The following is a 26,817-nucleotide window of genomic DNA, read 5'->3' as shown; positions in this document are numbered from 1 at the left end:
TGGAAGTGTTAGATTAGACAATTTTTATGGTTTGTTTATTACACAAACTCTCCGGCCAACGTGGGGTCTGAACTCACAACCCAGAGATCAAGAAAGAGCCCCATGCTCTACCGGCGGAGGCAGCCGGGCGCCCCAGGTTAGATGAATTTTGAAAGCAGTCCCAACTGGCCTGGGGTTCAGCTAGTCTCTAGTGTGTATCACAAGTAGGCAGGGGGCAAAATCGGGCTCTCCTCAAAGGAGTGCATGGACTGTAGACTCAGAGATTGTCTCAGAAAAAGGGCCCGGGGGACTTCATGTACTGTGTGCCCCCATGGCTACAGCCTAAACAGCCCAGCTCTTATCGGGGGTCTGTCTCGGTCACAGCTGCCTGCCTGGCACCCAGCACTTGTCTGGCACAATTAATGTTTATCCAATGAATTGGTGAATGATTAAGGGACCAGAGCCTATGACCAGCTACCCTGAAACCAGTCTTACCCCCAGGTCATCAGATCCCTAAGACCCTATGTTTGCTCCCAGGATTAAGAGGAAAGATGGCTGAGAGGGAACTGCACTTTCAGAGGTCCATTCTGGGGCCTCTGGTTTCTGGTGCAATCAACAGAAAGTGGGTCACACAACAGCTCTGCAAAGCAGACCCTCGAGGAAAAGCCTGGATTCCGTGCTAACTTACATTTATTGAGGGCCTACTGTGTATCAGTTGTTGTCACAAAGCCTTAATTCATTTAACTGTGTCCTCAAAGGGCTGGACAGGATAATGTGGGAGATTGGGGGCTGTAAACCCCAGCTGCGCTGAGTTACTGCAGCCAAGTCATCACCCCTCACTGGGTTTTCATTCTCAATCTCTGTAAAATGGAAACAATGGAATCACTTCGCCAGGTTATGGGCATGAAATGAGCACGTGGAAGCGGAGCGCTTCATAAATGCTAGTTATTATTGTTCCTCTGGGCACAAGTCCGCTCGCCTCCCCGCGGGGCGCACACACAGACATGTTCCCCCTCCCACGTACACGCAGATGCAGAGACGTGTGCAGACGCCAGCCGGGCCAGCCCGAGGAGCTCGCCGAGCCTCACACCCAGGGACACCGCGGAGCCCCGCAAGGAAGCCGTCGGGTCCTCGGCTTCGCTCCTTTTCTCTCAGCTCTTTATGAATGAACTCCGGCCGCTGAGGAGTTTATTTTTTTATGAATGGGAGCCCGAGCAGTGAATGAAGCCGGGAGCCAGCCCCCGCGTTCTGATTGGCCCCCGCGTCTGGGAAACTCCGCCCCTCACGGCTCGGCCGGGCGAGTCTCCGGATTGGCGGGCGTGCCCGGCCCTGGGGTTTCATTCACAAAAGTCAATGAAACAAAGGGAACGGGGTGGGGGGGGTAAGAGAGCCGAGGCCGAGGCGAAGGAAATGCACCAATCAGCGGCTCCCCGGGGCTCACAACTGTCGGCGGCGCCCGGAAAACAAGCCGGTGCGCGGGGGACCCGGGGCCGGGGCTGCCTCGCTCCGGCCTAGCCCCGCGGCCCTCGGTGCGGCCCCGGGGCAAGCTCGCGACCCCCCGCGGCTCCAGCTCAGACGCCCCGGCCTCAGGTGAGGCTGCGGGAGGGGGAGGGAGGGAGAGCGTCTGTGACTCCTCGCCTCGCCTCCAACACACTGCACTCTCTAACCGCCGCCTCCGCAGATCCTAGGGCGGGGGGGTGGGAGGCGCTGGGATTCGGGGTTGGAGGGGGTGCGGGAGTTGTGGGCGTGCGAATGGTGCGCGCCTCGCCCGCTCCTCCGCGCTCGAGCGCGCGCGCACACACACACACACACACACACACACACACACACACGTCTTATGTAACCGAGCCTGGGCAGAGCAGGGCTGCAGAAAGCAGCCGAAACGGCGAGCCCGGCTCCCAGGAGCAGGTGGGACCTCCTTTGGCGGGAGGGGAGTGGTGGCGGCGCTCAGCTCGGCAGGCGGAAACCTCCCCATCGCCTGAGTGAGTCGGAGAAGTTTTGCTGTCGGACCCAGAGCCTCGGGACTGCCCCTCCCTGTTGCCCTTACCCACCCCCACCCCGCTGCCTTCCCTGGACGGTGTGCGAACGCAGCCCCCCCCCCCCCCCGCAGGTCTCTGCCCCCGCGCGGGGCCCGGGCTGTGCGGCCGGAGGGAGCGGCCGGATGGAGCGGAGGATGAAAGGCGGATACTTGGACCAGCAAGTGCCCTACACCTTCTGCAGCGTGAGCGCCGCGCCGGCCTCCACTCCCGCCCCCGCCCTGCACCCCGCACCACAGCCCCTTCCCCGCGGCCCCCACGGGGTCCAGCACTGCCCGGCCCCTGTGTCACCCGGGGACCCCAGCCCCGCCCCCCCAGACCGGGCGGCCTCAGGGTGACCCGGGGGCATTCTTCCCCTTCCCCGCAGAAATCGCCCGGAAATGGGAGCTTGCGCGAAGCGCTGATGGTCCCGCAGGGGAAGCTCATGGACCCGGGCTCCCTGCCGCCCCCCGACTCCGAAGGTAAAGAGCCCGCGAGACAAACCGTGACCCTCCTCACCTCACACACCCCGAGGGCTGATCCTGGAGCCCCCACCCTGTTCTCCAAAAGACTCCCCTCCAAGGAACTCTGATCATTCTTGGGCCCCTACAACCAAGGGGGGGGGGCGGTCACCACCCAGCTCGCTAGGGCTCCCTCCCTCTTACCATCTCCTCCACCTCACCTCCAATTCCATTATTCACCCCCTCAGATCTCTTCCAGGATCTCAGTCACTTCCAGGAGACGTGGCTTGCTGAAGGTGAGTAGTTTTGTGACCTTTTCTATTATTGGGGCGGGGGATGCTCTCTACCCCTGATATTCCAACCTAACCCACTTCTCCTCTCTCCCTGCCTCAAGGAACTCTCCAAAGACACCCCCCCCCCAGTCCCCTTACTCCCCGCTCTCCCCAGCGCCCATTGTGGACACTTATATTGATATTTATTTTCTCTGCCCTGAGCCAGGCTTGTGTAACTAGGCCTGGGGATGAATCAGACCATTGTGTGGGGTATTTGCTTATTTGAATGGAACTTGGCCCCAGGCCCGTTTTCCTGGTTGAAATTTTCATTTGCAAAGTTTGTTTGGCAGCAGCCGCCAGGCCGAGGTGTGTGTTGGTGTGTTGGGGCAGGGGGGTGTGTGGGGGGGGATAAGGGACAGGAGGATGTGGAGAAAGAGCAATTAATTGTAACCTATCTTTAGGATTTGCCAAAACATTGATTTTTGCCCCCTGGGTTTCTCTTCTTCCCCGCCCCCAGCGCTAAACAATTTACTGTCTGAGCCAAAAACACAACAAAAGTTTAAATAATTCTTTTTTGCAGCACTTTGGCAGAGAGGGCCCAGGGCTTCCCCAACAAATAGCCTTGATTGTAATTCTGATGGCAAGTGATCCTCCCTCCCCCTTCTCTCCTGAATACCTCTGCCCCAGGCAAATTCCTCCTACTTTGGCTAGGGTGTTTGCTGGGGGGTTAACTTCGAGCCGGCAGGGGTGGGGTCAGGAGCTGGGCCTCCTCTGGGTAGGGAGCTGTGTTCTCAGCGTCTTCTGGTTGAATCCCTTGGTGCGTTTTTGTGGGGCCTCAGGGTGTCACTGGTGGAGTGGCAGGTAGAAGGCTTATGGTGTTTAGACAGTCTGAGAGGGAAGGGTTAATATCCCATCTTAGGGTCCCTTTATTTTAACACTCTGAAAACCAAGAAACCATTACACTAGGAACCCCTTTCTAAGGGCTTTTCTTTAGGATTTCCCCATCCCTCCACCTGGGTATCTTTGGTGATTTTTTTAAACTCAAACCCCGCTCCTCTGGAACCATCTTTCAAAGCTTCGAGGTAGAAGGGAAGGACCCCTGACAAGAACCCTGGAGTGAGACTATCTGTCTTGACTACCAGGGTATCCCCAAAAATATGTGCATTAACAAAACGGCTATTTAGCATAGAGCAAACGCTCAAGACTTTTTGTGGAATTCGTGGCCAAACGGCTTGTATGGGGGCTGGGGGGATCCGGGGGTTCTGGGGAGGGAATGATACACACCTTCCCTGACTCTGCAAGCCCCGTGCGCCCAGCTCTGAGATGCAGGCAGAGCATGTGGCCCAGTCTGCCCATCCTCCTCCCGAGGTTCCGGAGCTGGGCTGGAGCTGAAGAACGCAGGGGTGTCAGTTTCCACGGTCTCTCAAAGACTTCCTTTCCCAATGCCTGATTTCTGTCTGGCTCGCCAGCCTTCTTGTCTGCCAGCGGAGGGTCCCTCTGCCCCCCACAGTGGGCAGCTCCCAGGGCTGTGATGGAGGGGTAGGCTCAGGGGTTGGCATTTTGGCAGCAGCTGGTCCACTTGTGCCTGGGTCTGGAATGGGAATGGGAAGGGGAGGGAAAAAAACGCTCTCTCACCCTTGGAAGCCCCACCCCTTGGCCGTGGGGGTCTAGAGAGTGTACGTGTGTCTATCCGCATGTGTCAGTGTGAGGGCGAGTGTGTGTGTTTCATGCTGCTGCCCTGGGAGTCCCTGTACATTTAAATCCAGTGGGTGGGGAGATGGGGGTGGGGATCTCCTTGGTTCCCTCTCCTTCCTTCTGAGGGAGCAGCTCAGGTTCCCAGCTGGCGATGGATGGCCAGGCCTGAGAGGGGGATGCTGAGGCCACTCGCTGCTTCTCACTCTCTCTGCGGAGACAGATGCAGCTGCCGGGGCCCTGTCCCCCCGCACCAGCCCAGCACCAGCCCAGCCTCCTCTCCTGCCTCTTCCCACCAGGTCAGTGACCCCCAGAGCCCAGAGAGAGCTTTGGGGTGATGGGGGGGGAACTAGCTTCTTTGGAAGCTTGCCAGTGGTGGGGTACATCAGGAGGAATGGGGGCCGGAACCCAACCACCCCACTGCAAGTTTGATTTTTTTTTAAAGCCTCAATTTGGAGAGAAGCAGTGGGTCCTTGTAGTGTGGGTGGGGCTGTGAAGAATTTGGGGGATGCCAGGTTGGGTCCGCAAGGATGGGGTTGTGGGTTCAGTCTGGTGTCTGGGCTTATTTAGGGGTGAGTGTGAGTGGGCTCTGGAGAGACAGCTTAGACATCTTTGGGTTTGAGGTTTTTCTAGATAGTGTGTGTGGGGGGGGGTGTTAAGATAAGGCTAAGAGGGTGTGTCTGTTTCGGGTGCCTGGGATCTGTTGAGTTGCTACGGAAAGGATCCGTCGGCTGTAGGGAGACCCGGGCTCAGGCAGGCTGAGCTCAAACTGTGTCTGGTTAGGGTCAAAACGTGCTGCTTCTGGTTGAAGCTTTCTTTCCAGGCTTGTCGGGAGCCCTCCCTCGGGAACCCTCAGGGACAATGACTTGGGTCTTTTTGGTAGCAAGGAACATTGAGTCTGGGCCACGTATGTCCTTTGTATGAGGCTGGGGTCTATAACGGAGAGTCTGGATTCACGGAAGCTCGGTTGTAGGAAGTAGGTTGCAGGGGTGCTTACGCCCTCCGATATCGTGTGCAAAATTGTTAGGGGTGCACCATACACAAAGGAATATGGATTTTTCTATGAAGAGAAGATCCATAGGCTTTAGGGGATTCTTAAAAGGGTGGGTCTGTGCTCCCCTTTTCAGAAGGTTTAATCTCCCAAAGCTTCCTCTAAGGTCTTCAGTCCCTTTGCCTTTTGGTTCCCCCCAATCACATTTGCAAGTCCAAAAAGAGAGCCGGTGTGTGAAGGGTGTGCACGGAGGATACGTTTTACCCGTGTGCAGCCGTGTAGTAAAAAGGAAGTAGGGTGTGTGTGGATCCGTGTGTATGTATGCACGCTGGTGCCTCGGCATGTCTGTGGGACGAGATGGGGTTAATCCCCTCCCCCAGTTTCTCCTAGCTACAATGCCTCCTTCTACATCTTTCTGTCTCCTCCCCTTCCAGAAGGCTCTTGGGGACAAATGTCCCTCCATAGATAGAGAACTGGTTCCTTCCAGTACAGAGGCTGCCAGGGTGGGGGCAGGGTAAGGGTGAGAGACAAGGCCAGTGGTGACACAATGGAGAAGAAGCTGCGGAGAATGTCTCCCCCGCCTCCACTGGAACTCCTAAAGAGACCCCTTCACCCAGTGATTGGACCCCAGGAAGGGGAAAAGGTGATGGGACGTAGATGATGTAGGTAGGTGGCCAAGCTGGGGTGGGCTTAACTGCTTGGCTGCTTTAGCCTCCCAGTTCTCTCAGAGCCCAGCTTGGGAGGCTCCCAAGGGAGCCCCTTCTCTTCTACTGACCCCCCCCACCGCCTCCCCGCATTGGAGGGACGTTCCCTAAAATTCTCTCCTCTCTGGGCATGATGCTGACGGGGCACTTTTCTCATCCCCTCCTTAATCATCTGCCATGTCCCCAGGCACATAAACTCCACCTTCGGGCCAGGATGGAGTTGAGAGCAGCCCCGGGCACATACTAGCTTGGCAGCCAGACCTCAGCCAAGTCAACAAATAAGTAGAGTGGCATATTCTCAAGCCTGAACATGGTAGTTAGAAATTCTCCTGCTCTCCAGGAACTCGGGGCTCGGTGTCACTGTTCCTATTTCTATTCTCGTTGGCAGTCTCTGAGCGAGGCCCTATCCTGTCCCTTTGGTTCGAGAAGCCAGGATTCTGGGGAGGGGCCAAGCAGAGACTGGGATTCACACCACAGCCCGTTTTTGTCTTGACTGATTTCTCCTGGCCCTGGGAAGAAGATGGCACCTCTTCTGGGGTACAGTCTATGTGCCGGGGGTAGCCTCCTCTGGGAACTGCCGGGGTGTGGGGGTTCTGGTCAGACCTTCAGGCCTGAGGTGGGAGGAAAGGCAAGACGACCCCTAGGGCTCTGTAACATCATGTGAACTGGCCTTTGATGCCATAGGAAATGCCCCCAGCCCATTACCTCAGTGGAAACTGGCAGTTAATGAAGCCCCAAAGGGGGCCCAGAATGCGTCAGCCTTCCCCACATTCTCCACCTCCTCTGCCCTCGGGACCCTCCTTGCCAAGGTAACAGGGATGTAAATGTTGCTCATCCTGCTCCCATCACCCCCATCCTGCCAGCTTTGGGGGTATCGCCTGTGGCCGGGCCAGAGGGCACATCAGGGATGAGCTTGGCCCTTGCACCCCTGAGAAGGTTTTGCTCCTTCCCTTTATCCAGTGTTTCCCAAACCTGCCTATTCTTAAGGGCCACCGAGGGTGCTTTTTAAAAGTACAGATGCCTGGACCCCAGCCCAATGCTTATGGAATTAGACTCTCCAGGGGTGGGGACGGGGAATGTGTGTGTTCTTTTTAAGTAAATTCTATGCTCAAACTCATGACCCCGAGATCAAGAGTCACATGCTCTACCTACCATCTGAGCCAGCCAGGCGCCCCAGGAATGTGTATTTTTAACAATAAACTGGGGATTCTTGATTTAGATCAGTTTGGGGATGGTTGCTTTTGTGCCTTAGTTGTGTTCCTGAACACATACATGCTGCCTGCCTGTCTTTGCCAAGGGACTTCGTGTCCTGCTCACTCATTCGATCACTTCAGAATAGTTTTCTGCTGACTTTTCATGGAGTTCTTCTTTAGCTGCTGGTGGCTTCTGATTCTTAAACCCCTCAGTCCCATCCCTCTGTCAAGAAGGCAATTATCTATAAATGTGTATTTTTTTTTCTAAGATTTATTTATTTGACAGACACAGTGAGAGAGGGAACACAAACAGGGGGAGTGGGAGAGGGAGAAGCAGGCTTCCCCCCCCCCCCCGCCCCAGCAGGGAGCCCGATGTGGGGCTTGATCCCAGGACTCTGGGATCATGACCTGAGCCGAAGGCAGACGCTTAACGACTGAGCCACCCAGGCGCCCCTATAAATGTGTATTTTAAAGCACTTGGCACCTCTAATATTCAAAGCAAGTTGATGAAGAACCCTGCCAAGCAATTGATCACAGCCCAAAGTATTTCTTGTGAGGTGTGCTTTCTCTGGAGGGAGGGCCTGCCTCCATAGTTACCCTGTGTAGGGGCACAGGGAAGCCCCCAGGAAGAAGGAAGAGCTGGTTGGTTAGGATCCCTTCCATTCTTGCTCCCACTTCCACCAAGAGGACACCCACCAGCCTAAGGACGGGGTCATTGTATGTTTATTACTTAGTCAACAAATAAAGCATTTGAGTATCTTTTCTTAGCCAGACCCTGTTTCCCCTCTCTGGGGAATCATCAAGACAGTTAAAGCCCCTGCCCCCAGGGAGCTTAAATTTCAAGCAGAGAAGGTAGAGGGTAGACAACAAACACATAAATGTAAATAAATTAAGAAGAGGCATACACGCTAGGACAAAAATAAACGGGTTGTGATAGGAGCCGAGCCGGGATGGACCACTTTGGTGTGGGTGGTCAGAGAAGGCATCTGAGGAAGTGACGAAGTGAGCTAAGCCTTCAGTGGCCAGAAAAAAAACAGGCAGACAAAGGTCTGGAAAAGAGGAATCAAGAGCTCTGGAGAGGAAAGGCAGGTGGGAGAGGTAAGCAGGCCAGACCCCATGGGGCCTCAGGGGCTGGCCAAGAGGAAGAGTTTGGGGTTGGAGCTTTAAGCAAGGAGAGAAGGGAGTGGACTTCTCTTGCAGAGAGACCACTCTGACGGCTGTGTGGAGAACCACCTGTTGTAGGAGGTGAGCATGGAAGGAGGGAGTTCCAACAGAGGCTCTGGCTGAAATCCCAGGAAGAAACTGTGGAGCCTCTGCTGATGGGGAAGCCATGGAGGCTGGGGTGTGTTCGGGTAGAATTAGGCGTGAAGCTGTCCCCCAGCCTTGTGTCCTCGTGTCCTTCATCCTTACCAGCCTTTCTCGACTCTTGTTGTTTTATCCGTCAGTTTCCCCATTGTCCACTCTAAGAGCAGTCTCCTCATCTTCCAAACCCTCACCTTCAAGCCACTCTTTCTGCTATCAGGAAGTTCTTGGTGTCTACCCTTCCCCTTCCTGCTTTGATCTATTCTGGAGAGGGGGTGGTCCTCAGCCATATGCCCACCTGAAGGAGTTGGAGAGGCCAGGGTAAGAAACTAGAAATCAGAGCCCGAAGGTCCAGGTTGGAGGCGACGGATGACCTCTGTGCTATCGAGGCCTCACTTCCAAACCCAGCTCCGCCCCCACTGACACCCTGGGAGCGCTTCTCAGACCTTCCCCTCCTAGCTACATGCTGAAGACACGAGGCACGGTGACCTGCCCATGTCCCCAGCCACTTCCTCTCCCACTGTCCTCCTATTCACCTCTCCTGAGCCACCCCCTTTTCTCCATCTTCTTTCCCAAGTTCTCCATTTCCAGGGTTCACCCAGCAGGTTGTATAAAACACAGATTCCTGGGCCCAGCCCCGATTCAGAATCTCCCGCATGTTATTCTAGGTCCATAGGATAATGGACCTGTCCCTTAATGTAATGCCTGCCCATCCCAGATGTGACTCTGCTGGGAGCCCGGAGAGGGAGTTTTGTGAACTCTGAGGGGCAGGGCTGCCTTCACTTCCGAAAAATGCAGGGAATAAAGACAAAGCATCTAGGAAAAGACTCTGGAATCTGCTCAGACAGGTTCTGGGAACTGGCAGCGTTGCCTCCAAGGTCTTAGTGGAGCCCAGAGATGGAGGGCACTAGGACCTGGGGTGGGGTTACTTTCAGTCCTCGGAAGGCTGTTTCCCCCTTTGGGCCAGTGCTAATCTGCAGGCCTGCCTTAATGGTGTCTCCCGGGGGCCGCCACCCAGGGGCCGCCACCCAGACTCACCTCTGACCTCTCTCTGCAGCCCAGGTACCTGACAGTGATGAGCAGTTTGTTCCTGATTTCCATTCTGAAAACTGTGAGTGGAGGGCCCTGGGTTGAGGGAATGGGGAGTGGGGGAGGGCAGGAAATGAGTCACAGGGATAGAGAATCACAAAAGATCAACTTGTTCTCTCCTAAAGAAAAGGGGGAAGAACGGGGCTCCCCATTCTTGGGTTTGGACGCCAAGACCAAGGCAGTGACTGGGAGCTGGAGACCTTGGTTCAAATCAGGGTTTGTGCCCCGCGAGTGGACACTTCTCTCTGCTCCCCTCCCCCCATTTCCTGATTTCTGAAATGAGGGGCTTGGACCAGTTCAGCGGGGCCCAGTTCTACCCTTCTAAGTTACTTTCATCCAACTGGGGGGGGGGGCAATTCCCCCCCCCCCCCAGGAGACATGTGCAACGTCTGTAGACATTTTTTGGTGGTCACGACTGAGGGTGGGGTGCTACAGGCATTTAGTGGGTAGAGGCCAGAGATGCTGCAAACACCCTATAATGCTCAGGACAGCCCCCCTCCCCCCCACACACACACAAGAAAAATTATCTGGCCCAGAGGTCCTCAGTGCACTGTTGAGAAACCCCGCTTTAATGTCAGATACTCCGTTCTCAACTGTCTTCACTCACCGTTGAAATGAACTAAGGCACAAATAAAGGAAAACAGCCGATAACAGAACCGTCCACTGGCGTTGGGCTCAACACCATAAGACAGAACCTCACACTCGCTTGGAACCAGCTCTGTGGCTCAGTCTGGTGGCTGGAGTTTGCGGACCCAGCAGGGGCCACAGGAAAGACCAATGTTCTTCACAGATAATTAGGAGCATGTGCTTAATGGTAGTCAGCTGACATGCAAGTGGGCGAATATCCAACCTGAACCAGAAAAAGAAAGATCCTTTATAGCCCCAAAGAAGAAAACATGTCTCTCCCTTGGAATTTTCCAGGGCACTCAGGAAAACCACAGGCCCTATGTTGGAGGTGCTCACGCCTACAAAGGTGTTTTTGGGGGCTTGGGGTTGCATTAAATGTTGAATTTTAGACAGCCTCTTTGGTTAATATTGGACATTAGCCCGACGTATAAAACTAGACATAGTGTAAATAGCCCAACTGCCCTTAAAAGTGTCTGACCAGGAGTCTCTGAACACTGAGCCCCAGGGAATCTCCCGGCTGGTGCTCAAAGAGCAGAAGGTGTGGGGAGCTCTCCTTGCGTCCTCTGTGACCCTCTCTGGCCTTGGTCTGCCTCCTCCCCCTCCTGCAGTAGCTTTCCACAGCCCCACCACCAGGATCAAGAAGGAGCCCCAGAGTCCCCGCGCAGAGCCGGCCCTGTCCTGCGGCAGGAAGCTGCCACTCCCCTACCACCATGGCGAGCAGTGCCTTTATTCCAGGTGAACCCCAGCCCGGCCCGGGGAAGGGGAGGAGGGAGGAGGAGGGAGGAGTAAAGGCAGCAATGGGATGCAAGTTAGACAACACAAAGGATTTCTGAGCCCCTGTAAGGGAGCCCCACGGCTCAGGATTTCCTCCCAGTGGTCAGGAGACGGCAGCAGGGGGCTCAAGGGGTGTGTGCTAAGGCCCGGGCAGAGCATTTCCACTGGAGGAAGCCATTTTCCTGCCCAGCCCAGTTGCTGTGGGCTGGGGAGAGGCATTCTCAGGATTACACCCATTTTCAGGATTTACGAGAAGGGAGAGAAAGAGTTCACTTGGGGCCCCCCGTCGCTCATGCCATTCCTTTCCCAGCGTGCCCTGCTTTTCCTTCTCTGGGGATAAAGGGTTCAAAGATGCTCGCCCAGCTTCTCTGCCCCCTCACCCCCGTCTCCCCCTCAACTCCAGTGCCTATGACCCCCCTAGACAAATCGCCATCAAGTCCCCTGCCCCCGGTGCCCCCGGACAGTCGCCCCTGCAGCCCTTCCCCCGGGCAGAACAACGGAGTTTCCTGAGATCCTCTGGCACCTCCCAGCCCCACCCTGGCCACGGGTACCTCGGGGAGCAGAGGTAAGGAGACAGGAGGCCCACAGAACCTGTGGGCCCAGGTCTCACCGGTTCTTCCTCAATCCCTGAGTGTTCTCCAGCTGCCCCTAAGAGACCTGGCGTGGGGGGAGGTGGGGAAGAAGGGACGTTGACACCCCCCCCCACCCCAGAGCCCAGTCTGCAAGCTCTGGGAGTGGCGGGCACAGGGACCGCTTAAGTTAATCTTCTCTTCCTTCTCCACCCAACCACATCCAGCTCTGTCTTCCAGCAGCCCTTGGATATTTGCCACTCCTTCACCTCCTCCCAGGGAGGGGGCCGGGAAGCCCTCCCAGCCCCCTACCCACACCAGCTGTCGGAGCCCTGCCCGCCCTACCCCCCGCAGAGCTTCAAGCAGGAATACCTGGACCCCCTGTATGAACAGGCAGGCCAGCCCACGGTGGGCCAGGGTGGAGTCAATGAGCACAGGTACCCAGGGGCGGGGGTGGTGATCAAACAGGAGCAGACGGACTTCGCCTACGACTCAGGTAAGAAATGCTCCTGGGGAAGGGGGTTGGAGGAGTTGTGCTGGGATTGCTGAGGAGGGTGGCATGTGATCCTAGGAACAGCTCCGTGACACCCAGAAGTTCTCCCTACAGGTTTTTGTGTTTGTTTGTTTTTTTTACCTTCCCAACCCACCCAACCACTCCCTTTTGGTCATAGATTCAAAAGAATTGTCATTTTTCAGTCAGCACACTTCTACTCAGATAAAAGATAAGAGGGTGCAGCTCCTTGCCCTCAGGCAGCTTGTGGTTTATTTAACAGGAAAGTTGAGGCATCTCTTCCTTTTCCTCTCTGGCAAGTGTTTGAGGTTACAGTTACCTACTGAGACCCAGGTGCTGGGCTGGGAGCATGAATTGTGTGGAGTTGGAGGGCACAAAGATGAATAGGATGTGTCATTGGTCCCCGTCCCCACGGAAGCTTAAAAATACTAACGGATTTGAATGAAGAGAAACATGAACTTGAAAGGAGCCAGGCTCCTCGTTCCCAGCAGGAACGCAGGGTTACTGTTCCAGCCTCCAGGCTGATGGAGCTGGGTACGAAAGTAGGGCTGCTTTGAACTCTAGCTCCACCTGACCATTGACAAGAGTGAGGGGCACTCAGCCAGATTCTTGGCCAGCTAGAATGCAAAGCCTCCGCTGCCAAGGGAGGGCCATTCTCATTTAGGAGGGACCCAGAAAACCTTGGCTTCTGTTACATTGTCACCATCCCCAAATTTGAGTTTATCAGCAAGTTCGTGTGAGAAAAATAAATACTGAGATTAGAGTAGGCTCAGGGCAGGCTAGATCTTTCGAATTTCCCATCTCCTGCAGTTCAGTGTTTTAGGGGGAGGGGGACGAACCACAGACCCCCGGGCTGCCCGAGTGAAACCACAAGGGTGCGCCTCTCCGACGTGGGGCATACGCTGAGCCGGGCCTGGCTGTGAGGTGGAGGAAGGAGGAGGGAAACGCTCTGGTTGCTGACCTTCAAAGGACGTAGACCGGAGGAGATCTTGTTACTTGCCCTTGAACTCCTGCCCCTCCCCCTTGAGCTTCCTCTCAATGGAGTCAGGAATTTCATTCACAAAATGGAGGCATGAATGAGCCCACCCTCCCGCCTCCTCCCGGAGGTGTCGGGTTTCACCATCTCATTCATAGGTGGGAGTGCGGGGGGGTAGGGCGAGAAGGGGCTGGAACTTGAACGGGTGGCTTCACACAACCTGCCTCCTCCAGGTGGAGTAGGGCTATTTCAATCCTAGGGAATGGAAGGAAAAGGGGGTGAATGCGCTCTGCTGTCAGACCTGAAAAAACACGGCCCAGTGCCCACCGCCTCTTCCCCAGATCCAGATACCTTCTGGTGTGCTCTCTCGCTCTCCCTCCCACCTCCCTCCCGACGGGTCTTCCCCCAATCCCCATCCTCCTCTGTTTCCTCCCTGCCTGCACACGCACACGCACACACGCACACGCCGCTAGGAACCGGCTAGGAACCCGACCTGCTGACCGGAGGTTAGCCCATTCCAAGGGAGTCTTAGGCATGGACACTGAACCCTTTCCCCGGAGGTTCATCCCTCCCCTCCCTCCTCCCCCCTGAACTCACAGGAAACAGCTGTTGCCTGGAATCCTGGGCCTTGTGCAACAGCTTTGCCCAGCCCAGCTGCTGCCGGCCATGCCCTCTGGCCCAGACTTCAAGCTGAGAGGTTCAAGCCTTGCACTCCCTCTGGGTGAACTTGCCTTGGGATTTGGTGGTTGGCAGGCAGCTGGGGAAAGAACCGGAATGCAGGCTGGCAGGAAGAAGTTCCTGAATATGGGCAGGACTGCCACCCCCCCTCCCCCCGCAGCCACCTGTAACATCACCCTTCTTTCCTCCCCTCCCAGATGTCCCTGGGTGTGCATCAATGTACCTTCACACAGAGGGTTTCTCTGGGCACTCTCCAGGTGACGGGACCATGGGTAAGGCAGCCCCGTCCTCTCTGCCAAGCCCTCCACGTTGGAGGGGGGAGTCCTGCTGTCGGGGAGGGTCTCCTGGCCAGGAGTCCCTCTGGACGCTGGGGGCTCATAGCAGTGAACCCCCCAGATCTGAATAACCCCCAACTTCCTCCTCAAGGTTATGGCTATGAGAAACCTCTGCGACCATTCTCAGATGATGTCTGTGTCGTTCCTGAGAAATTTGAAGGTCAGAGAAGTGACTGTTCATGAGAGGGTCAGGATCTGAGCCATGCCCTCTGTGTCCCCACCTGCCCCCCCCCCAGGAATCCCATTACCCCTGCGGAGAGGAGAAGGGGTTGCTTGGGGGACCAGAAGGCACAAACCTGACAGCTGTTTTCTGTGTTCCCCAGGAGACATCAAGCAGGAAGGGGTTGGTGCATTCAGAGAGGGACCGCCCTACCAGCGCCGGGGGGCCTTGCAGCTGTGGCAGTTCCTGGTGGCCCTGCTGGATGACCCAACGAATGCCCACTTCATTGCCTGGACCGGCCGGGGGATGGAGTTCAAACTAATAGAGCCTGAGGAGGTGGGCCTCTCAGATTCCGTACCTCTCCTCCCATTATCTTTGGGGCCTGGAGATACGAGGACCTGGGGATGTGGCAGAGGCCTCCCCAGCAGAGTTGCCTTACCTGACCTGAATTCTTGTCAGGCTTGGGTCTGGGGGCTGCTGCGTGGTGTGCAGGGCCAGCTTCCCATTTTGTACCGACAATCTCAGGTGCTTTCTCTGACCTGTCCCCCCGCCTCCCCATTTTTTTGTCTGCTGAGCTAGCACCACCATCCCAAAACTCTGACCTGTCCCCAGGTTGCCAGGCTCTGGGGCATCCAGAAGAACCGGCCGGCCATGAACTATGACAAACTGAGCCGCTCGCTCCGATACTACTACGAGAAAGGCATCATGCAGAAGGTGGGGGGGCCGGGGGCCCAGGGATGGGAGGGTGAGGGGCGGCAGCTATGGGAAGATGACGGGGCCGGGGGGGGCATTTCTCAGCAAGTCTGTGGGAGCAGATAATGCCCCAGTCAGAGGGAATGAGAAACTGTGGACAAGATTTCCCTCTCCCAAGAAAGTGCCACACAGTAACTGAAAAGCCCGAAGCGTGGAGACAGGGAGGTTGGAGAACAGGAAGTGTGCAGGGAGCGGGCCTCTCAGAGGAACCAGCGCAGGAGAGAGATGCGCCCCACGCGTCTGCTGGACCGGCGTCCCCCTGTCCCCCGCCGACCTGGAGGGAGAGCTAGGCCCACCCAGCCCCTCTCTTCCCACAGGTGGCCGGCGAGCGCTACGTGTACAAGTTTGTGTGTGAGCCTGAGGCCCTGTTCTCTCTGGCCTTCCCGGACAATCAGCGTCCAGCCCTCAAGGCCGAGTTTGACCGGCCGGTCAGTGAGGAGGACACAGTCCCTTTGTCCCACTTGGACGAGAGCCCTGCCTACCTCCCGGAGCTAGCTGGCCCTACTCAGGCCTTTGGCCCCAAGGGCGGCTACACTTACTAGCCCTGGCCACTGCGCCCCTGCCGCCCTGTGTACATATAGATGAATTGGGTGTTGGGGAAACCCTCACTCTGAAACCCACAGATGTCTTTGGAGCAGATCCCCACTGGCCCATCAGTCGCCCCTGCCCAGACTCTGAGTTGCTCACCAGAGTTGATGGGAAGGAAAAATGGAGAACGCTGCAAGTGTAAAAGGTGGGGTCTAGGAGCTCCTCTGGGGGCGTCACCTCCAGCCTCTTCCCTTAGAGGCCCAAGCCGCACTCCTCTCCCCCCACACAGAGAACAAGAGTTTGCTCTGTTCTGGGGGACAGAGAAGGAGCGTTCCCACTTTGTCCTGGTGGAGAGGGGCACGTTGAGCTCCCCAGATCTCCCACTGTGGGCAGACAGAAGCCTGGATCCTGCACTCCGCTCCAAGCTGTGGCCCTGGAGGGTCCTGCTTGTCCATTCTTGGTGCTCTGTGTTCCCAGAGGCAGGGGGAGGCTGGAGTAAGGAACCTGGGGTGGGGGAGGGGCTGCAGGGTGGAGGTGGGGAGGGCTGGGTTTCCTGCTTCTAGGGCCCTTTGCCTCTTCTCTGCCTTTTCTTAGGCCCAGGCCTGGGAGTCCGCCTCTAACCTCCAACCTCCACATCTGCCAGACCCCAATAAAGGCCCCTGCTTCTCCTGTTAGTTGTCCTGTGTCCTCTTTGCCGCGATGGGAGAAGGAAGGACCTGGGGTTGGAAAGAGCTTTGGCCTTGGGGCAGATGCCCAGGGTTTGGGGCCTGGCCTTGACACTTAGCTTCCCAGATGGATTTGGGTGGACAGTTGACCTCTAACTTTCCTCTGAAAAATGGGCTCAGTGATACCTGTTCGTCCCCCTTGTTCTATCCTCCTCCAGGATTATTGTGTCAGGATCCTGAAATAATGATTGACGGGTACTTTATAATCTGGCCCGGTGCCCCCAGGCCACCGGCTGTCTATCAGCTGGGCAGGGGCCAGACAGGGCTGAGCTTGGAGGCCCTCCTGGGGCTTCCTCAAGCAGAGTTTGGCCTATGGTTTCCGTGATGCACTTCCCATGATCGCGCTACCCATGTCTATACCCCAACTGTGTGTCCCCCCCGCTTCTGTTGTGGCTCCAGGTTTCTGTTTTTGCTGAAGCTGGGGACAAGAGTTTATACGGAGAGGACCTGGAGAATGGGGAGAGAAGAAAGGCACCAAGGCAAGAGGGTGCAGGGAGAGCCCTGTGTTCTGACCAGTGAAGGCAAACGACCCTGGGTCTTCAGGGAAAGGGGAGTAGGAACACAGGCTCCTTCCCCACATTTAGGGGAGACTAGAAGGCTGGGGCCTGGGTGGGTGGATGGGAAAGGCAAAGCTAAGTGGTAACACCAAGGGAGGGAGTAGACCTGACAAGGGGTAACTGTCCAGGTACGAGGGGAAGAATGGAAGGTTCTAGACCCAGGCTCTGGTTGAAAATGCTGTCGTTAAACCAGAACTGCAGCCCTGCTAAGGCTGCGCCAGCCCAGCCCTCATTAAGGCTTGAGCAGCTTGGGTCCCCAGCCCCTGAGCCCTCAAAAGAGCAGATGGCTGTCAACCACTACCCACAAGTAAAAAGCAACGTTACTGTTTTCCTAGAAACTGAAAACATCAACTTTCATAATTTAGAGCAAGGAACAGAACATTTTAAAATACAAGTTTTAAAAAATATACATGTTTTTTAAAAATACATAATTTCATTCCACATTAAAGCCAGACTATCTCGGTGGGAAGCTGTAGAAGTCCGTAGAAACCCTGAGGTCCTGAGTATGTGTAAAGGAGTGATAGAGATTTGGATGAGAAATGGTATCCACCGCCTGAGACCTGTGACCTCTACCCTCTGAAGTGTTTATTAACACACTACTCCTCACAGCTCTTTGTTCAAATCCTTAACCTTGGAGGGCCAGTACTCAGAGGAGGCAGTCAAGCTCCGGACTGGATGAAGGTGAACCCTGGACCGAGGAGCAGTTTACACGAGCAGCACCGGGATGATCCCCCCCCACATACACAAACACACTTAGCACATGCGCAGGGGCAGGAAACTCCGGAGCTAGGCTCCTGCAGGGGTGGGGTGAATGGCCTAGAAGATTCCAGCTCCCTGCAGGAGACCCACATCCTCTCCTGGGCTGTCACTCAATCTCTGGGAAATATTGTTTCAAGGAAGAGAAACAAGGGCCCCATTGTGTGGGAGCAGCAGACAAGTGCTCCTTCCCAATCTGGCTCCTTTCTCCCTCTGAGCAGGCTCAACAATGCTGCCTCCATGCTGTTTCCTGACGAACAGTCTGAAGGTCAGACCCCTAGCCATATTGACAGAGCAGAGAAGTGACCCCAGCTCTTGGGGTAGATGTTCAAGGAACACCCACCGAGCTAGGGTCCTTTTCGCTCACGTAACCCACAAAAGATGACTAGCCCTGCTGTCTCTCACTTTGGCCTGTTAAACAAACATGTCCTTCCCAACCTCAGCCGAAATCCCAAACCTCCCCACCCCGCCCCATGCCTCCCAGGCCTGGAGACCTCCTAGGTGCCCATGCCTCCCAGGCCTGGTCACTCAGTGGGGCAGGCGGCTGCCAAGCCTGGAGTCTGTTCCTGAGCTGGAGACTGGGGAGCTGGGTGCCCAGCCCCTGCTTCACATTCGGTTTCCTCTGCAGGCCCCTGCCTGTCTCTCCCTGTAAGGCCTTAAAGGCGAACACACAAAGACCCCCTGCCCATAATTACTGGCCTGGGCTTCCTGAGCAGCACTCGAACAGAATCAGCTCAAGGACAGGGCAGGGACTTCCATCAGCAGACGCCCTGGCCTCTTTTCTGCTGCATCCTCTCTGAACTGTCTTTAGGGTGGTCAGTTTGCTGCCCCAAAACAGCCTATATTCTTTTACATCCTAGAGTCTCAGCATCTGGTGTACAACTCAGCATCTGGTGTACAAATAATTTACATCATTTCAGAACTTACTAGAATAGGGGTGGGGGAGGCAGTGCAGGCCATAATATCCCATGTGCCCAGTCCCCCAGGGGCTTCTCTACCAGCTCCACACCTAGACCCGCCTTCCAGAAGCCCCACCGCCTGGCCTAGCAGCATCTGTCTGATCTTCTTCCCAGTCGAGAGCTTCCTCAGGCACCGCGAGAGGGGCACTGGGAAGCGGCCATTCCCCAGCCAAATGCTACGAGAAACCCACTCAGCAAGAGCAGTACAAACTGGCTCTGAGAGGGGTTCTATGGGTTTTGTTTGTGGTGGGGGATGAGAGGCTTTGACCAGAAAAACCCTTTGTTAAAGCCCATCGAGGACCCCAGGGGGGAAAAAAATAAAAGCTGTGACATCGCCTGCATGTTTCAAAAGGAGAAAGGACGCGCCGCCCCCTGGGTGGCGTGCAGAGGAGGTAGCCCGGGAGAGCTCTCTGTATTCAGCGTGCTGCATCTAACCACTGAGGCGCCCAGACTAGGGCAGTGGATGCGGTTCATCACGGGGCCGTGTGGCAGAGCCGGGCTTGCGCGGGCGTCAAGAGAGAGGACTGCAGGCCTGGGTTATGCGTCACCTCTGAGCCCCAAGAGGCCCAGAGCTCTGGTTACAGGGGACTTTCCATCACGTGCACCAAAGCCACCCATCTCCCACCCTGGGCCCAGGCCAATATCCTAACCTTCCAGCTAGAAGAGACAGCCACAGAAAACCATTTATGTTTCCTTAAGAAAATAAATATTTCTCGGAGGTTAAGCAGGACAGGGGCTGGACAGGGGCGGGAAGTGGGGCCAACGCTGGCAGTGAGCTTCGTGGCTCCCTCCTCCGGAGTCCCAGCTAGGGCGTCAGGCCCTCACTGAGCCTGGGGGTCAGATGCTCGAGACTCCCCTTCCCTCCTAGGGCGACAGGAGTTGCCCATTTCGTGGAGATGATGCCCTGTACTCCCACGCCGGCCATGAGCCCCCACTGGCCACAGTGCCTTGAGGTGGTAGGGGCTGGAGGCTCTGGTCGAACCAGGCAGAAATCTCTGTTTCTATTTTACCACCAGGGAAGAAGTAAGAGTCAAGTTTAGAAAAGGCCCAGGGAAGATAAGTCACTGGACAGCTGTATCCTCAGGACCAGCTTTTCCTCCGTAAGAGTGAGTCCAAGCCCTGGGCCACCACTGCAGGAGAGACAGACAGAGAAGTCTCGCCTCTCAGCGCCGGCGGAAGGCCCGGGATATTCTCCAAGCATTGGGCTCCTCGTAGCGATTGTACAAGGGTTCGAGACGCTGCTGCTTCTTCTGCTTGCTCAGCTTGGTCGGGTCGGAGACCTTGAAGAAGGCTGGAGCAAACTCCACAAGCCACCTGGGGTCGATGGTGGTGACCTCACGCATGTACTCTTTCGTGGTCAGCACCAGCTCGTGGTACACCACCCTGAGTAGGGGACAGAGAGAAGGCTGCAGCCTCCCATGCAGGCCCCACTCACAGTCCCCATGGTCCCTGGCGGCCCTCAGCTGAGCTCACATTTTATCCCCACACCTCCCCGGTGGGGCCCCTCAGGAGGCTGCAGTCTCTGTTTATGACAGCCACGCTCCAGTACTGAGGACCTGTACACCTCTAACTGTAAGAAAGCTGTCAGGATGTGTTCTAGTCCTGGCTCTAACTAGTCTCGGCTCTAACTAGTTAAGTGACATGAAGCCAATCACACCCCTTCTCTGGACCTGGATTTCTTGCTCTGTGGGATGGGAGGGTGGTTTTTCAGGCTGTCTCCACAGAATTCTGGGGCCCTGAAGAGGCACCTCGGGGGCTGCCGCAGGGGCTGTGGCAGGCCAAGCAGCAGGGTTCTCATCTCCAACCCCTCCTAGCATGACAACCCCATGGTTTTACTGCAGTTTGATGTTAGGGTGCGTAAGAGTCTAAGTGCTACTTTAAAAAAACTTGTTTAGGGGCGCCTGGGTGGCTCAGTCGTTAAGCGTCTGCCTTCGGCTCAGGTCATGATCCCAGAGTCCTGGGATCAAGCCCCGCATCGGGCTCCCTTCTCCGCGGGAAGCCTGCTTCTCCCTCTCCCACTCCCCCTGCTTGTGTTCCCTCTCTTGCTGTGTCTCTGTCAAACAAATAAATAAAATCTTAAAAAAAAAAAAAAAAAAACTTGTTTAAACTGTCTCACTAGACGATCTCTAGATCCTCCTAGGCTCTCAGCCCTATGATTTTCTTTCTCTCGAATGGGCCTGACACCACACCTATGTCAGGCTTCTGCCACTCTAGAAACGGAAGCGATGTTAGAGGAGGTAATGCCGGGCTGGGCGAAGACCTGAACGCAAAGTGCTGGGACAGTTGCAGGTCCTTTCTGCCCACGCCGGCCCCCAGCCCCGCGTCCTGCCCACCTACCATTCGGGCTGTCTGTTGAAGAGAGCGCTGGAAGGGTGGATGTAGACCACCTGCTGGTCGATCAGCGTCCGGTAGCCCTCCTGTGGGTCTTTCTTGGCAGCGTTCCGGAAGAATCCACTGCAGATGGCCTTCTGCACTCGCACCGTGGACTTGCCACAGGAGACCACATCCAGCTTGTGTCTAGCAGGAGAAGAGATCAAGAGAGGATAAAGATGCAAGACTACTCCGCAATCAGAGGTTCTATCTTCCAGAATGATGGTGCCCAACACCCCCACCTTGGGTGCCCAGAGTCCAGCCCTACGTGTACCACAGGGGCAGCTCTACAGTGGGCAAGACGGATGCAGGAAGAGCCAGAGATTTTATTCAATTCAACCTATAATGTTCCAGATGCTTATAAACAAAGCATTTTTCAATTACTCCGAAGTAACCTTCTTAGGAACTTTCTGAAGTGATTCTCAGCTGTAGCCTAGCCTGGGGATGGGCACAACAAAGATGGAAGAGCTGGAGGAATGGGCGTATGTGAGGAGCCTTTAACTTCTCAGGTGCACAGAGAGACAGACAGACGAACAGACAGGAGAGTCAAGCAGGCTCCACTCAGACAAGGGGCAGGTCGCCGGACGTCACCTGTCCATTATGCCTAACATCTGCTTGCGAATATCCTGGGCCCGGCGCAGAGAGCGAGCCTGGATGAAGTTCTCATAGCACCACGGGTTGGAGAACTTGTTGTTCTTCCAGGAGTTGTACACGGCCAGCAGGGTGAGGTGGTCCCCTTCGGTCTGGTGGAACTTGGCTTTCTTCTGGTCTGCGAGGGCTTGTTTATCCTGCCAAGAGGTGGGGCGGAGGATCATTTTCTGTCCAACAGCCACTAGGTGAGCACTTAGCAGTTGCAGAGAGTCCTACCGGGCCCTGTCGAGTGTCCATATGAAGCACTGCGGTGGCAACAGGCTGATGTAACCCAATGTCACCACACCCTGTACCTGAACGTGAGCCTGATCTCCCTACCTTGGGCCTGTAGAAGACGTTCTGCACCGACAGCATGGACACGATGGTCAGCATCTCCTCGCTGCAGCCCAGATGCACGGACATGATCAGCATTTTGCACAGCATCGGCTCCAGAGGGAATTCTGCCATCTAGAGGGAGAAGCGGGGACTACAGTTGCTGCCCTGCGGAAGACGCAGCTGTACCGACCAGTGGCAGCCGCTGCTCGGTCCGTGTGGGCACCAGCCCACGGGACCTTTACCCCAGCGTGATGATGTGAGTTGCCGGTCTCTATCAGAACAAGGCTGTTTTTTAATTTCCCAAATAAACCTCAACGAAATGCATGTGACCAAGAACATAACTACTATTGGGGTAGACGGGAATTTTGCAGACGTCTTTCAAAATTAAGGCTCGACTCAGTCATGGATCCTGAAGTAAAACTGACTATGGACAGAATTCCTTTTTCTGTAAAGAAATAGTTTTAAGGGATAGGGGAAAATCCAGTTTAAAAACAGGCATCTAGAATTCCACTCAAAGTTGACCGAGGGCCTCAGAGTTTGATTTTGCACAGAACAAAGAGTACGGAAGGCTGGCCAGGGACTGTCCCCGAGAGCACCAGAAGTTCAGTTTGGCTCCTACCCTGCGGCCCAGGCGAGTGAGCAGGCCCTCGTCATCCAAGGCCCCCAGCGTGTACAGCTGCTCCATGGCTGTGATCAAGGTTTCCATTGGAGGCGCATCCATGAAGTCAAAGGACAGCAGGTCATTGATGCCCATGGCCTAGAAGACAAGGGAAGAAACTGTGTGACGGGAGGGTCAGGCCTGCCAGCATTAACGGGGAGGGACAGTCCTTGTCCACTTCTTTCCTGTTTCTTCTACTGCAGGTAGGAAGTCATCAGCAAGCTTAGCAGTCACCTCCAGGGTTGGGCCACACAAGACACTCAGACTAGTAGAAAACATATATTTTCTCAGGAAACTTTAAAAACTGCTCCTTCAGAATAAATGTAAATACAACTCAACACCAAAAAGATGACAATTTAAATATGGGCAAGGGCCGGGGGGTGCCTGGTTGGTTCAGTCGGAAGAACTTGCAACTCTTGATCCCGGGGTTGTGAGTTCGAGCCCCACACTGGGTGTGGAGACTACTTAAAGAAATAAATAAATCTTAAAAAAAAATAAATACGAGTAAATAAAAATGGCAAAGGATTTGAAGAGACATTTCTCCAAAGAGGTTATAAAAATGGCCAAAAAGCACATGAAAATATGCTCAACAGAACTGGTAATTAGGGAAATGCAAATCAAAAGCACAATGAGATGCCACTTCATACCCGCTAGGATGGCTATAATAAGGAAAAGAACAGAACCAAGGTTGGCAAGGATGTGGAGAAACAGGGACCCTCATGCGTTGCCGGCAGCAATGTAAACCGGTGATTTCTCGGTAAGTTAAACATACAATCACCATATGATCCAGCAATTCCACTTCTAGATATGCCCAAAAGAACTGAAAGGAGGGACACAAACAGATACTTGTACACTAATTTTCATAGCAGCATTATTCACAATAGCCAAAAAAGCAGAAACCACCCAAATATCCACCAACAGATGAAGGGACAGACAAAACACAGTGCACGTACACCATGAGTATCGTTCACCCTTAAAAAGGAATGAAATTCTAACACATGCTACAACACAATGAACCATGAAAACATGATGCAGAGCAAAAGAGGCCAGACACAAAAGGACAAATACCGCATGATTCCATTTACATGGAAATTCAGTTGACAGAGACCAGAAGTGGACTAATGGTCACCAGGGGCTGGAGGAGGGGAGAAGGGATGGTTCAGTGTAACGGGGACAGAGTTTCTGTTTGGAATGATGACAAAGTTCCAGAAATGGATGGTGGTGATGGCTGCATACCCTGGGAAAGTACTTAATGCCACTGAACTGTACATCTTAAAAAGCTTACAAGTGATAGTATGTTGTGTATTTTACCAAAATTTTTTTAAAAAGGACAACACACCAGCTTGTCCTGTCTCTTGCATACAAAATTTCTACTGTGCATCGAGGAAGTGCCTTGTGTCAGGTGGCACGGATATGAAGATGACTAAGATATGGCCCCGGCCCTCAGAGAGTTCACAATGGTGAGACACGTGGACAAGAAACTGCAGTAACACAGTGCAATCTGCGTGCCGGGCAAAGAGTAGGCATTCGATGCGTCTGTCAGCTAATTTGATGAATCAAAGAAACAGATGAGTGATGCACTATCCAAGTGTGTATAAGCTGGGTGTGGTGGGACCTAAGCCTTCTGTTTCTTTCCCCTAAAGTGACTGTGACCATAAACACAGCAGGTGTCCAATAAATGCTTATTGTATGAATAATAACTACAAGGAATTATGTTAGCAATCAGCAAGCACTGCACCAAGGGCCTTTACCTGTATTATCTCATTTATTTTCACAACAGATACTATTAATAGCCCACTTCTAGAAAGGATAATATAGAACAGAAGGCCGAGCAGATAAATTTGCCAAGGACACAGAGCTCGGAGCTGAAGTCTGAGCCACAGATGCTTCTCTGTTCTCACACCAGAGACTGGAGCAGGGTTTTCTGGTCTGAGCTCTGTTTCAGCCCCGCTTACAGTGGATGAATAATACATTCCAACAGAGCACTCCGCACCAGCAGAGCGCCGGTGCCCCAGGGCAGCACCAGCATCAGGGGTGGGAACGTCATCAGCTGGGAAATTATTCATGCAGCCCCCCCTGCCAAAAGAGAATGAGGGTCCTCACTGGGGACCGAGAGAGGAAGAGCAATGATTCAGAATGAAAAGCCAGCCCCCAGAGGGTCAGTCTGAAACCTGTACTGAGAGTCTCCTTGCAAAGTTTTTGGACTGGGAGTTTCGCTTCCATTCTCAAAGAGGAGAACTGGATCGGGGTTGAAGGAAGTGTGCCTGTCCACGGGTTGGCACTCATTAGATTTTTCTAATATCCTTTGCTCCTAACTAAACTCTTTTATAACCAACTATCCTGCTGGTTATGAGGGTAAGAAACAAACGTGGATCACAGCAGACATGCCAACTTAGCCCCAGACCCGCGGTGGAGAGGCCGTTACCACAGCCATTTGCATTCCATTCAAAGGGACTGGTTCCACGAGGTTACCGAAGTATTTAACAAGGTTCATAAAACTGACGTTCATTTACTATGGACATACAATTGGACTGTTCCACCAGCCCATTCTAACAAGACAGTGATTTCTACCTTGAGCGAGAGCACTGTGCTTGCTAGGTTGGTCCTCTGGATTTCCGGCACGTTGGTGGTCAGCATTTCATCTCGGTAGGCACGTTCGGTGTACAGCCTGTAACACTTCCCTGGGCCCGTTCTCCCGGCTCTGCCGGCTCGCTGCTTTGCCTGAGCCTACAGGGGTGGGCGTATAAAAGTAACATATCTGTTAAACAGTGCTCAACAGCTTTGCCCAGGAAATCGACTAAAAGGGGGGCACTGGGCATTTCAAAACATGAAATGCGGTTTATTTCACTTCCTTTAGGACCATTTCCAAGACTATCAATGCTTTTACCATCCCCTCTCTAAAACTCGGCATTTCAGGAAAGTTTGTTCAAGTGAGGCAAATATTAGCACCATGAATGGAAGAAATATTGTAAAGATCGTAGAAATGCACATTCAAAATAGTGTGGCACAATATAAAAGAAAAAGCGTAACACAGTGTGAAAACTACCATCCTCACAGTTGTGACCAAAAACGTTAAGTGAACTAAAGAAATGATATGTTAGGGGACCCTGGGTGGCTCAGTTGTTGGGCATCTGCCTTCGGCTCAGGTCATGATCCCAGGGTCCTGGGATCGAGCCCCGCATCGGGCTCCCTGCTCCGCAGGAGGCCTGCTTCTCCCTCTCCCACTCCCCTTGCTTGTGTTCCCTCTCTCGCTGTGTCTCTCTGTCAAATAAATAAATAAAATCTTTAAAAAAAAAGAAATGATATGTTAATCATATCAGCGATGACTCGGCAGCGTGTGTGTGTGTGTGTGTGTGTGTGTGTGTGTAAGTAGGCTCCATTTACAAAAGAATTATGAGCTCCACTGACTTCATGGCCCAGCATGGAGCCTAACACAGGGACTGACCTCATGACCCTGAGACCAAGACCTGACCGGAGACCAAGAGTTGGACACTTAACCATCTGAGCCACCCAGTGCCCCTCCCAAATCAGACTTGAGACTTTCAATAACCAAAGGAAATGTTCATGCACACAGGTGAAAAAGCAAGTTACAGAACAATACTAATTTTGTAAACAAAACAAAAAAAACTACCAGAAAGAAAAACCAGGACAAAATGCCCTAAAACTATGGCCAACTCTCATGGTAGGCTTACAGATCAGTTCCATTGACTTTTATCAAAGATCTGATGTTGAACATTATTATACCATAATAATCAAGAAAATTAAATATTTAAACAAAAAATACACAAAAACACACACTTAGTAGACTACTAGATTGCAAACAAGAAAGAAACAAACAAAAGAAGATGGGCAGGAAAAGCATCAAAATGATGACGGGGTGGTAGGAGGATTACGAGCAATTTAAAATTTTTTCTCCTCTTTCCCCCCAAAATAATGTAATACTTCTTCTCTGCACTACTTAGGGGAGAGGGGCGCTAATTTCTAAAAAGTTTTTTTTTTTTTAATTAAGTAATCTCTACACCCAGTGTGGGGCTCGAACTCACGACCCTGAGATCATGAGTCCCATGCTCTTCCAACGGAGCCAACCAGGTGCCCTAAGGAGCGCTAATTTTTAAATTTAAAAAATATATGTAAGTTTAGCCATAGGTTGCTAGGAAACAGTGAATGGCAATCTGAAGAGGGCCATTTGCTGACAAAACCACCTGTCTTACAAATGG

The 26,817-nt window shown here is 53.9% G+C and overlaps 2 protein-coding genes, 1 long non-coding RNA gene and 1 other non-coding gene across 8 annotated transcripts in view; 1 reads left to right on the top strand and 3 right to left on the bottom strand.

The window, feature by feature from the left end:
• The first annotated feature begins 1,345 nt into the window (after nt 1–1,345).
• ETV4 (ETS variant transcription factor 4) lies at nt 1,346–16,283 on the top strand. 4 transcript variants are annotated; one of them, XM_054510795.2, is made up of 13 exons: nt 1,346–1,569; nt 2,090–2,200; nt 2,383–2,476; nt 2,704–2,751; nt 9,667–9,720; nt 10,934–11,060; nt 11,503–11,664; nt 11,896–12,164; nt 14,031–14,105; nt 14,260–14,328; nt 14,492–14,664; nt 14,941–15,042; nt 15,399–16,283. In XM_054510795.2, exons 2-13 carry the CDS (start codon nt 2,141–2,143, stop codon nt 15,621–15,623), a joined length of 1,458 nt encoding a protein of 485 aa, XP_054366770.1. In that variant the 5' UTR covers nt 1,346–1,569; nt 2,090–2,140; the 3' UTR covers nt 15,624–16,283. The 4 variants fall into 4 exon arrangements, with proteins under 4 accessions (XP_054366770.1, XP_064439219.1, XP_064439218.1 ...); XM_064583148.1 differs by having other exon boundaries at nt 1,347–1,569; nt 11,521–11,664; XM_064583147.1 differs by lacking the exon at nt 1,346–1,569 and adding an exon at nt 1,812–1,961.
• On the bottom strand, nt 12,158–14,195 carry LOC129046236 (uncharacterized). The gene is made up of 3 exons (XR_008507158.2): nt 14,057–14,195; nt 13,753–13,912; nt 12,158–13,410 (listed from the first exon to the last, which is right to left on the bottom strand). It is a non-coding gene; the product is annotated as an uncharacterized LOC129046236 (long non-coding RNA).
• A 3,006-nt stretch (nt 16,284–19,289) lies between the features above and the next one.
• The window catches only part of DHX8 (DEAH-box helicase 8), a 29,220-nt gene continuing 21,692 nt past the window's right edge, over nt 19,290–26,817 (bottom strand). For both annotated transcript variants that reach the window (XM_064583145.1, XM_064583146.1), the window contains 6 exons: nt 25,172–25,327; nt 22,562–22,699; nt 21,946–22,074; nt 21,568–21,764; nt 20,944–21,123; nt 19,290–19,989 (listed from right to left, as the gene is read on the bottom strand). In XM_064583145.1, the coding sequence (XP_064439215.1) occupies nt 19,770–19,989; nt 20,944–21,123; nt 21,568–21,764; nt 21,946–22,074; nt 22,562–22,699; nt 25,172–25,327 (1,020 nt within the window). In that variant the 3' untranslated portion in view covers nt 19,290–19,769. The remainder of the gene's footprint in view (nt 19,990–20,943; nt 21,124–21,567; nt 21,765–21,945; nt 22,075–22,561; nt 22,700–25,171; nt 25,328–26,817) is intronic.
• On the bottom strand, nt 26,619–26,691 carry TRNAM-CAU (transfer RNA methionine (anticodon CAU)). The gene has a single exon. It is a non-coding gene; the product is annotated as a tRNA-Met (tRNA).

The sequence above is a fragment of the Mirounga angustirostris genome, unplaced genomic scaffold (assembly GCF_029215605.1).
Source record: "Mirounga angustirostris isolate CCGP_5_RB_7025 unplaced genomic scaffold, mMirAng1.0.hap1 SCAF_17, whole genome shotgun sequence".
NCBI classification, from domain to species: domain Eukaryota; kingdom Metazoa; phylum Chordata; class Mammalia; order Carnivora; family Phocidae; genus Mirounga; species Mirounga angustirostris.
The sequence above is the reverse complement of the archived record's forward strand: the minus strand, read 5'-3'. Positions and strand labels throughout refer to the sequence as shown.

What these genes read in the sequence shown, in the direction of transcription:
- ETV4 (XM_054510795.2), top strand. Translation starts at nt 2,141, where the DNA reads ATGGAGCGGAGGATGAAAGGCGGATACTTGGACCAGCAAGTGCCCTAC. An exon ending in TGCCCTACACCTTCTGCAGC is followed by an intron (nt 2,201 to 2,382) that starts GTGAGCGCCGCG and finishes CCTTCCCCGCAG; the next exon opens with AAATCGCCCGGAAATGGGAG. An exon ending in AGAAAGGCATCATGCAGAAG is followed by an intron (nt 15,043 to 15,398) that starts GTGGGGGGGCCG and finishes CTCTTCCCACAG; the next exon opens with GTGGCCGGCGAGCGCTACGT.